The sequence below is a fragment of the Spinacia oleracea genome, chromosome 2 (genome assembly GCF_020520425.1).
Source record: "Spinacia oleracea cultivar Varoflay chromosome 2, BTI_SOV_V1, whole genome shotgun sequence".
Taxonomy (NCBI): Eukaryota; Viridiplantae; Streptophyta; class Magnoliopsida; order Caryophyllales; family Amaranthaceae; genus Spinacia; species Spinacia oleracea.
In genome coordinates, this window is record NC_079488.1 from 100609961 (window position 1) to 100622183 (window position 12223).

A 12223-nucleotide genomic window follows, 5' to 3' on the forward strand; every position below is an offset into this window, starting at 1 on the left:
AATAAATAATAAAAATTTGGAACTTTTAGGTAATAATTTAAAATAAATTTTCATAAGGTGGAAATACGAAATTGGTGTATTTTTAAGATAGTAACCTTTTTCTAAAGTAAAGAAGGCGTACAAACAAAGTTGAAACAATTGAAATATTCTGCGCACAAAAAATAAAAGTAGCACCCTCTCGCTCAACCATATACATAGTACTTTGTAAGTGACTTAAAAAATTGTACCACGTGACCATGCGTCGATGCAAGTTGACTTGTGCGTGATTTCACTGGGGCGAACAAAGTCCCTCCTTCACTCTAGTGATACATCCTAGATTTCTACTGAAGATTATTAGTATCTGGGTGCACAATGCACATTGATACTCCCTATCATATTCTTTTTCTCAAATATAAAGAGAAAATGTGAGAAGTTACAAGGTGTGCCATATACTCCACTAGATTTCGTGTACTCGTACTAAAATTACGGCAGATATAATATTGTTACTATTAATAATATAAAAAAAGGTGGGACAGAAATCTCAAGGCAGAATCCTTGTTTAAATGCAGTCAACTAGTTTTGGACCTATTAACACAAATACGGCCTTAAGCACACTGTCGGCGAGTCCATTTTCACCCCCTTGATCAAACTTTATATTATACGATTTTCTTGGCCCCTCATTAAGATTTTCATGCTTAACATTTGTATATTTCATTAAAATACAAATTTCCTAAGCTACCCTTGTCTGTACTATGCCTTTTCTCTTGGGTGTCATTTTATCATTTTTTTAATATTTCTAACTATCTTTCTACCCACCTTCCCATAATATAACAAAAAATTAAAATAAAATTAAAGTTATTGTACATGACCAAATAATGGTCCCTTCCCACTATATATACTTCATACATCTTCACCACTCCCTTTCATTTTCATTCCAACCAAAACCAACCTCAGCTCTCAAATTTTAATTCTAATATTGTCATTTGTTTTACAATGTTGAATATATCTCCAAGGAAATTAAGGTCGGATCTTTACTCCTACCAAGATGAACCGGATATGCCCTTAGTGGTATCAGTCTTAGCGGCCTTGATAGAGAGACACATGGCGAGGAACGAGAGGATAAGTCGTAGTTCTAGAAGGGTAATATTGTCAAAAGACGCAAAAACCCGAGTATTTGATGCCCACGAAGCTCCGGATATGACAATTGAATCCTTCTTGGAACGGATATTCCGTTACACAAAGGCCGGACCCTCCGTTTATGTGGTTGCCTATGTTTACATTGATAGATTATGCCAAAATTATCCCGGTTTCAAGATTAGTCCTAGCAATGTACATAGACTCCTCATTACTACCATCATGGTCGCATCCAAATACGTCGAGGACATGTAAGTCATTTCACTCATCCTAATCCCTTCTATCATTCTTTTTTCTTCTTCCCTAATTATTTATTTTTAAAATCAATTTTTTTTGACAAGGGCTTATTTTTGGTTTATTTGTTAACAGGAATTACAGAAATTCATATTTTGCAAGAGTAGGAGGATTGACAACAAAGGAAATGAACAAATTAGAGGTTGATTTTTTATTCATGATGGGATTTAAATTACATGTAAATGTGAGTGTTTTTGAGGGGTATTGTTGTCATTTAGAGAGAGAAGTTAGCATTGGAGGAGGATACCACATTGAGAGGGCATTGCGATGTGCTGAAGAAATCAAGTTGAGCCAATGTGTTGATAAAAGATTTGGTCAAATCGCTCGTATTACTTTATAACCCTAAAAATTTTAATTATTTTTTGGGGAATATAATGTATAGTTTTTGTATATTTTGTGTAAGTTTAATGAATATAGTACTAGTGTTTTCTGTATTTGCTCGAAGAATTAGAGGTTAAGATCACTTGGAGTTGGAGTGATACACATGGAGTACATTGGAACAGGGCTCAATTATGATGCCCCTTTTCATTTACGGTTAGATGATGTTGAAATGACCCTTCACGAGTCAACTCAACTTGGGTTTTTTAGTGAGATCTTTCTAATAGGTACAAGTAACAGAAAATTTCTACCATGACAACCTTTATGGTTGGTTAATTAAATATAATTTTGTACGGAGTTCTTTTTTTTGATCATTACATAATTAGTGAGATTTGAAAATATGATGATTGTCTTAGTTACTTTTGCCGTTTTAAAGATTAAGTTTTTTATGATTAATATCTCTTGTCGAAAAAAACTACTCGTACTTAATATGAACACAAATTAACAATACATCACATCACTTTATGTAAAGACAAGTTTAGTGGCTAGAATAATTGATTTCAAGTGAAAGGGATTGTTATTTAAGAATGGAAGGAGGTGGTCTATGATATGATAGGACAATTTAAGAGTCAATTAATTAAAGAAGAATACCAATATCATTCATATCGTTGAGTTTTCGGCGTGTGGGCACACTCATATGTCATGCCATTTATGATGTGATTAATCATCGTAAAATTTGTACTTTACAACTATTACAAATTTATCTAGTAAAAAAATTATCATCAATCGGGTTCGAAAAATGTACGATGACATTAGTAGCAACTACAGTCCTAGTATATTAAGGGACAAATCACTTATTTAGAGAGTTTCTTGTATTTCGAGGGGGAAAAAAGATTACTCTAATCAATGAGCTCTTTTTAACAAGTTAGGCATAAGACCACGTCAGCTTGTCAACTTCATACTTCACAAGCCAATTTACAGCTCGGTTAGCTTAATCGCTATTATTGTACAACTACACCTCAATAATACAATCTTGTAGTACCTTCTTTCTTTCTTTTTCTTAAACATACAATTTAAGTATTGTTGATGGTATTAAGATTAATTAAATACACATCTAGCTAACATCCCCCATGACATGTAATGCTAATGTAAAAGAAGATAATGAAAAGAAAGGGAAAAGGAGGTGGGAAGAAAAGAGAAAAGTACGGCATCCTTGCCACTTGATAAAATGGGACCATACCATAAGACTACCTACCATAAATAACTACTTGCATTGCATTTGTGTGTCAAACCCATTCGTGTATGTTGTTGGAACGCCTCATAGGTCATAGGCTCATAGCTACCTACTAGTTTAGGGTCCGTGCAACGCACTGCTACTATTAAAACAATTTATTATTTTAATAGTAACTAAAAGACTTGTGATATTAGGAAAACATGAGAATAAAAAGGATATATGAAAAAAATATAAATTCAAAGTTGTGTAAAAAAAAATATTGAAATGAACCAAATTTGCATATTACTATGCAAAGTTAAAAATTATATAGTCGTTTACTTGTATGTAGAACGATCTAACAACATTAACCAAACCCGAATGACTCAAGACTAATTTCGAAAAGACCCGAGCATAACCGAGTTAGTCAAATACAACATATTTTGAATTGAGTAAAATCTTGATAAATAAACTTATATGTTAGTCTACTTACCATGTATTATTATTTTAATTAACATTCTTACTTACCGGTTACCATGTATTATTTTATTAATAGTAGACTAACATTAGAAGTTCATTTATCAATATTTTTTAAATTTTTTATCAGATTAAAAAGTTATAATAATATGTAAATAAAATTATATCATAAAGGAAAAAATAATATTGATTTAGCTTTCCTCCAATAATATATTATGCAGTACACATCTATGGTAATTAAAATATATTTTTATCTTAGTTTCCTAAAAAAAAAGGTAATGTAATTTATTTATTTTTAAGTAAAAAAATAAAAAATATTTTGGCGGGAAAAAATCGCACCAGGAAATACACGTGTCATTCTTTTAGTATATAGTAATAGATTAGCTAGCTGCCTAGCTATGTTACAACTTACAACTTACAATCATTCAGTAAGCTCTATTATAGGTGATACTAGTCTTACATGCACGCGATGCGTGCGAATATAAAAAAGAAAATTTGATCCCCTTAAGCAAACATACTTTAAAATCAAGATTAAATCATCAATATTAATAAATAGCACAAAAGTTTCATAATTCTTGTGTTTTAACTTAAAAGAATTTTAAAAGGGAAAATATGTGAGCTTAAAGAAATAACATTTTAAAGACACTGCGTCCAGACCCTTTTCTTTGTCACATATCCTTAGATAAGAACCTCCTAAAAATCACCTAATTTATAATGTTAGTAGGATAACTATAATTATGCGTTATACTGCTATCGCAAATTCGCAATCTCTTAAAATGAAAAAACCATTGTTACCTTTCTTTTCGCCCATTAATCCTTGTGAAACACAACTAACAACCAAAAGGCAAATATATACTCCTAATTAGGGCTGAGCAAAATTATCTGAAAATCCGATTATCCGAAAATCCGATCCGTATTTGATCCGATTTTTTGGATATCTGATCCGAAATTAACTTTCGGATCAGATATCCGATCCGAAAAAGCGGATATCGGATAGTAATTCAGATATCAAAATTAGAATTTTCGGATATCCGATATCCGAAAAATTATCCGAAATAAGATGTTTTGGGCGAATAAATATTCTCAAAGCCCATTGTTCTAATACCCACTGCCCATCTACTATTTTCCTCACCTCCCTAGACCTCAGCCGCCCAACTTCACTCCACCCTACCCAAAACCTAACCTGCTAACCACCTTTCTCCTTCATATTCAACAGTTATTCACAAAGTATCAATTTCCAGCATTAACAGGTTACTATCTTTTAAGTTTTATTTTCTTACTTTCCCTTCTCATAATTAATGATTGGCGATCTAAAGATTGATCAAGATAAGATCACATTTTGGGAAAAAAAATGAAATTAAGATTCCAAGCACTAGCAGAGTAGCAACAACATATATAGATCTACGTTTTTTTTGTTATTTGTTGTTGCTGACATCTTGTTGTAAATGAATCGATTTTTTGTGGGTTTCATTTGTTAAGGGTTTTAGTTGTATTACTTGCACATTTTCTCAAGCATCGATTGTAAATTTTGAATTAATCATCAGAATTTTAATGTTGAATTGGTACTCTTTGAAAAGGAAGAAAACTAGTAAAGCATTTCTCAACAGCTTTGTTGGATATCGGATATCCGTCAATATCTGATCCGAAAATTTTCGGATATCGGATATCAAATATCCGAAAATTTCGGATCAGATACGGATATCATATTTTAGGTTTTTTAGATACGGATATCCGATCCGTAATGTGATTTCGGATCGGATATCCGATCCGTGCTCAGCCCTACTCCTAATCTATGTTGAATTACATTCTCCTAATCAGGCAAATATAGCTAATTGCAAAAGTGGTCTACCTTTCCAAACTCCAAAACATCTTACACCATTCTCAATTTCTCAATTGAAAATGAAAAGTCAATTTGATTATTTGAGAACATAAATTTTGAAATTAATGACAACAATTACCCACCACGCTGTAAGAGCTAGATTCAGCTACACTTCTTCTTCTCTTTCCATCAATGGAATGAGCCAACCCAAAACCGCAATCAATAAATCAATAATGTGTTGTTCTTGACGTCGACGTCGACGCCGTCGGGATCTCCAATCCTGCCATTGACAATCAAATCCCCAACTTTTTCGATCAAGACGATGTCTAAATAAATTAACTGGAAAAAATCAACGAAATTTGAAGAATCGAATTCGAACAAATTAAGAAATGTAAATTAGGGTTTTGGATCAACCTTGTTGGTGGGTGTGGAGGAGAGAGAGAGAGAGATTGAGGGTTTTCTGTGAGAGGGTTTACTGAAGAGACAGAGGGATAGGGTTTGCTGAGGTTAAGGTTTTGGGTCACGATATTGCCTAAATGAATAAGTCAGCTTTGTAATTGTGATCAACTATTATAGGGGGAGGGTATTATTGTATTTTTGTAAGTGGACACGAAAAGTAATGTTACTAAAATGTCCTCAGGAGCTGGCTTATATAATAGAGATAAGCATAATCTTTTATCATCTTTTATCAGAGCATTAATAAGGGGAGACTTTTATTTCGATGACTCTTAGTTTCTTTTCTATGTCACATAAGCTCCAACTCCAAATAAGAGCCCCCCAACATTTTTAGAAATGCACTAAACTCTTAACACTAGCTCTTATTCTCTCTTACCCTCTTTATTATTTTATTTTTATTTTCATGCACAAAGTGTTGACATAACAGACATAACACTAGCTCTTATTTCATAATTTTGTCTTACAAGCTCTAACAATATTTTCAAAATTTTAGAATCTCTTACGATATTTCTTGTATAATATATATATATACATTTTTATCTCATCTTACTTTCATTAATTCCACTTTCTCTTCCTTGTTTTTTTTCTTTTTTTAATTTCTGCTCCTTTCTGGTTTGATTGGTGACAATAACGATCTCCTACGACGATTCATGTTAGCCGACCCCAAATCATTTAAGGATTAAGGTTTTGTTGTTGTTGTTGTTGAAACTCTAATTAAGAGTCTCCCATTTCTCAACTAAGAGTTAACTCTTAATTTTTTTCGCTCCTAAAGAGCTACCTAACAGTCTCCCCTTATTCATGCTTTTAATGTTCCTTGCACACATACAACTTGAAAACCATGTTAGTTAATTACTTTAGTTTGTCATCGTCAAACCATATTGGCTCAACAGAACAATATGATGTGATAGTTAATCAGGCTCCGATTGGTTTGGAGGAAAACGTTCATAGTGAAAAATGATTTTTCAAGGAAAATAAAATTCCAAGATAAGTATTCCTTTGTTTGGTTCCTTGTATAAAATCCATAGAAAAAAAAAGGAGTAGATGAGTGTAGATCGACAGGAAGAGAGAAGAGGGAGGTATGGAAAAAAAGTAGAAAAATGATTTCCATTTGTTTCAAATGTAAATATTTTTCAATGTAAAATAACTGAAAAGGAAAAATCATTCCAAGAAAAATTAATGTTTTACACTAAGGCTCCGTTTGGTAGGGCGTAAAACGTTTTCATGGAAAATGATTTTCCCCTTTTCAATCATTTTACGTTGTTTGGTTGGGTAAGGGATGTAAAACAATTTTACATGACTCTCTCAAATGTGGAAAACCCTTTTCCATTTGAAAGGGAGGGAAATCATTTTTCCTTCTTTCCTCCCTACCCCCCTCTCCTTTCTTCCCCTCAATCTTCACAATTTTCTCCCATTTTCCTTTAAGTTACCAAACAAAGGAAAACTAGTTTGGAATTGTGTTTTCCCTTGAAAATTATTTTCCATGGAAATTCATTTTACGTTGAAAATGTTTTACGCCCTACCAAATGGAGCCTAAACCAAACACTTAGTGTTGGTTGACACAAGAATTTGTGATGGTTTGTAAGGGGGCTAAGGCTAGCTAGGGGTGGCAGTGGTGGACTAATGGTGGCGATGGATGACCATGTAGTGTCGTGTTCAAGTGGTTGTTGAAAGGATAGTACGTTGTTGGGGTGGTTGGGAGGGTGGTGTTTGGTTGAATTTGGGATGTGGCGTGTATTTTTTTTAATAGAGATTATGGGCCTTATTATGTTGTAAAATGTAATGAATTCTACATAGGGAAATACTTCCTTTGTTCGTCAATAGATACATCGTTTTGACTCACATTCTCACTAATGTGTAACTTAATTATATACAAAGTATAAGTTAACAAAAATAATATTTGAAAGATATACATTGAGATTAATTCAACAATAATTAAATAATTATATTTATCTTTACATATTGAGAAACGGAAGAATTATAAACTAATTTTTTTATTTTTACCGAGTAGAGTAGTAATATACTCGTATATACAACCATCTATATCTAGTCTATATCTAGGAAGACCATAAATTATTGGATGACATGTGTCATCCCATTTTTCCTCCATTAATTATTTTTAATTTTCATCCCACTAGTTAGATTATTTAATACGGAGTACGTACATATCAAGTTTTCTTTCTATATACTTGAGTTCTTTTTCTCCAAAATGTGCACGGTTGGATAGTTTTCCTCGCAACTTCCAAGTCCTACTTCTCAATTAACATGATGATGACAAAACTCGGAGCAGTATTTAGTTTTGTCGTTATTACGTATACAATAAAGTTTGAGTCTTATCCTTGTATTCTTTGAGACAAAGTCGTTGAGCTATGTGGTGAAAACTAGACTTCCCAAACTTTCACATATTTTAATCATGTTACAACTCACACTGCTTTCTTGCAACCCATCATTCATATTACTCCTAAATATGTTTTACAATCTCAACCATTGAAATTTGGACTTTACTTTTGGATATTTCATAATTAATTAAATTATTTTTGTTTTATTTTTGGGAAAAATACACTCAAAGACATAAATATATAATTTTATCTGTAACTAATTCCCATGTATAATTACATCCACTTGTATCATTATATCGCCAGCAATATTTTATACCTTAAAAAAGAACGAACAACACTCACATATTGCAATCATTATATAGCCACCAATACTTTATAGTTTATAGCTTAGAAAAAAAACTAACAAAAGAAGTTTTGTTAAGATGTTAGAATTGAGAATATGGTCCACGAAAATGATAAAGGTCGCAACATGCGACCTTTAAGCCGTGTCATAATGATGACATGGCACGCTTATGTGTCATGATTTAAATTGGAAACTAAAATATTTAACTTATATAATCTATTATACATGTTTGAAAAAAAGGTAGGAAAATCATAATATTCTAATTTGTTTCCTTATTTATACCGACTACCTTATTTATATATTTACATAGTAAAAATATTGTATTGATAGTAAAAATATTTTGATGACACATAACATACGTGGCGCCTATATGTACCAATTAAACTCCGACACGTAAGATTGCGACAACTAAATATTGTCGCAACTTGCGACCTTTATCATCACCCGTCCTATGGTCCATTCACATATTCTTGGTTACTTATGGAGTTATGGGTTTAACACTAGACATTAAGAGGCCAACAGCCACCAATTAACATTGTTTATAGATCGAGATTATGGACACAACAATATAATTGTATGAAATCGCATTTCTTTGTAATTATTTAAGAGATTAGCATAATAAACCCCTAAAAAGACAAAAGAAGCCATATAATGATTAATCTTATGTTAAACAATGATTAGATTCATATGAATCGAATTAGTGTATATCCAACAAGTATCTTCTAAATGATTGATGCCACAACATTTTGTCTAGCTTGCTTTCTTAAAAAAAAACTTGTTTATCTCTTAAATTAGACATTCACCTAACTTTTATATTATTGTTTCATTAATTAATTAGGCAATATAATAATTCTAATTATTAAGGAAAACATATGGTTTAAGATATTAAGATTGTAATAATTAGAATTAGGAGACCATAAAACATTGATTAAGATGCTCTAAAATGTATGACTATACATTGTATTGCTACTATTCCATAATTAGCAAAAAAAAGTTTGTTGATATCTAAAAATATAAGTGTATTCTTTATTTTTAAGGTATGATTTAGAAGGCAAGGAGAATGAATCTAGTCTTGTAAAAAAAAAAATGAAGAATGAATCTAGGTTGTAGGAAGGCAGCTCGTACATCCCCAGCAGCTTCTTGTGTACTCCGTACTTTATTTCCTACTACGTACTTCATAGTTCTTACCTAAAAAATATTCTGTCAATGAATAGATTTAAAACATTAATGGTACGGCTTGGGCGCGCTAGTTGTTACTCTCTTCCGTATTTTAGAAAATATACATTTTGATCGGCAAATAATTTTAGGAGAGTGAGTTGAATTTATTAAAATAAGATCAAAGTGGGATAATGGATGAATCTATATAATTAAAGCAAAGTGGTAAGATATGAGAGGTGAACAAACCCCCAATACTCTCCTCTCAGTTATGCCACATCATATGGCACGTCAAACCCATTAAAAAAACGCAACCATTCAATCATGCATCAATCAAACAAGAAAATAAGGATAAAGTATCTTAAATGGTGACAATCTAACTTAACTAAAGTCAAAGTTACCAAAATAAGCCTAAAAATATCAAGAATAAGTAAGAAATAATATAATTTCCAAAATAAACCTAAACAAATATTTGGCACACTATAAAAAATAAAAAGAATAAGTATGTACGAAATTAATCTACACTCCTACATGTTTTTCTAGAGAGAAAAATCAAAAATTTAAAATTTATTTGAGACAATGCGAACTAGACAAAATGGAACCGTATACTTAAGTTTGACTAGCACATCTAAGGTACACCAAGTACATACGCCGTGCACACATTTTCCTCTTACATATGCATATCATTGATTATTTTTTACTTGAATTTGTTTGTGCCATTAGATTCTCTTAAATAATGGGAAAATCAGAGTTTATATTTGATGAATTTATTAAAATTGAATTTTAGATTATACTCCCTCCGTTTCTTTTTGTTGTATCCGTTTCCTTTTTAGTCGTTTCATAATGTTGTATCCACTTAGAATCTTTTCTATTTTTGGACATACATTTTATCCTAAAATACCCTTACACTTCTATCTAATTACCATAATACCTAAAGATTCTACCCATATTCCCACCTAAATTTCCCCACCCATAATATTTAATTAATTTACTTTCCCAACCAAAATTATTTAATTACTTTCCACTTCCCCAAAACCCCCCATCTCTCTCCTCTCACTCCTCTCTTCCCTCAAACTCCATTTCTGAGATTTTTCCCTCAAACGTAACCCCCTCTCACTCCTCTCTTCCCTCAAACTCCATTTCTGAATTTTTCTCTCTCCTCCAAAACTCCATTTCACTCCTCCTCCAAGATTGAATTCAAAGACTCACACTTCTCTCACACGTCTCTCTCCTCCAAAAACTATGTGATTTTCTTCATTCTTCTTCTTCTTCTTCTTCTTCATTTTTCTCCGCCGCAACCACCACCACCACCACACCTCCGCCGCCGTCGCTGCCTCCACCACCATTCTCTGAAAAAAATACTCTATATCAAGGCTTTAGATGGTGAAATTCGACCATAAAAATTCTAGATCTATAGTTTTCATGGTCGAATTTGACCTCTAAATCTTCAAAATCTTTGAATTTGTGTTCGTTTTTTCTGGGTTCGTTGAATTTTTCTAGGTAATTTTTCTGGGTTCATTGAACTTTTCTGGGTTCGTTGAATTTTTCTGGGTAATACTTCGATTTTTCTGGGTAATTTTTCTTCAATTTTTGTGGTGAAATTCGTTGAATTTTTTTTCGATTTTTCTTGGTAATTTCGGTGATTTTTTGTTCGATTTTTGTGGGTAATTTCGGTGAATTTTTATTCGATTTTTCTAGGTTAATTTGGTGAATTTTTGTTCGTTGAATGTCGTTGATTTTTGTTTGATTTTTTCTGGGGTTGTTGAATTTTTGTTCGATTTTTGTTTATTTTCGGTGAATTGTTTGTTCGACTTTATGGGTTCGTTAAATTTGTTCGATTAAGGTGAAATTTTGTTGGTGATTTTTGTTCTTGAATAATGGTACTTTTTGTTGGTAATGTTCTTGAATTTTTGTTGGTAATGTTAGTTGAATTTTGTTTGGTAATGTTAGCCCATTCTATAATCTGATTTATTATTATTATTAATAAAATATATACCTTTTCTCTTATTTCTTTATTATTTTCTCTCTCTTTCATTTATTCCAATCTCTTACACACAATCATTTCTCTTACACCCAATCATTACACTTATACCCATACAAATCAAGATTCTATTTTTCTTAAAAACCCCCCAAGATTCCAAATGGATACAACATTTAGAAATGGAGGGAGTACAATCAAAATTTCGGTTAATAAATTATCGTATAGTTATAAATTTTGACTTTTATTTCCTTCGTATACTCGCTAAGTCGTTTCTTCTGTTTTCAGAAAAAGAGATATTCACTATAGGAAAAAAGCTCAAGTGCGGGCTCTCATTTTAAGGGGTTAAGTGCGGGCTTTTACATGTGCAGCACATGGCGTGCTCGCACTTGATGATGTTTCTCAAGTGCTGCCAATTTTAGAATTTGAGTCCGCACTTGACAAACACTACAAGAAAAACTCTCATTCGCGACCAAACATTACGACCATAAGCGTTTCTCGTCGTAACAAATCAACATCTACAACGAGTTTTTTAAGTGGTCGCAAATAGCGTCATTAGTTACAACCAAGCTACAATCTCGTTGTAATTACAATTATTCTCGTCGCTAAAAATATGAAAATTTCGCAAAAAGTAAAGCGGGATATTTTTTCCGGACCTGCAATCAATCCTACGACGACCTATGTTTTAATTACGACAAGTGAACTCGTCGTAAACTCGTAATTG

The 12223-nt window shown here is 32.2% G+C and overlaps 1 protein-coding gene across 1 annotated transcript; it reads left to right on the forward strand.

The window, feature by feature from the left end:
• The first annotated feature begins 898 nt into the window (after positions 1–898).
• LOC110788967 (cyclin-U2-1) lies at positions 899–2126 on the forward strand. The gene is made up of 2 exons (XM_021993606.2): positions 899–1364; positions 1483–2126. The coding sequence occupies exons 1-2, from the start codon at positions 973–975 to the stop codon at positions 1745–1747; spliced, it is 657 nt and encodes a 218-aa protein (XP_021849298.1). The 5' UTR covers positions 899–972; the 3' UTR covers positions 1748–2126.
• Positions 2127–12223: the final 10097 nt, after the last annotated feature.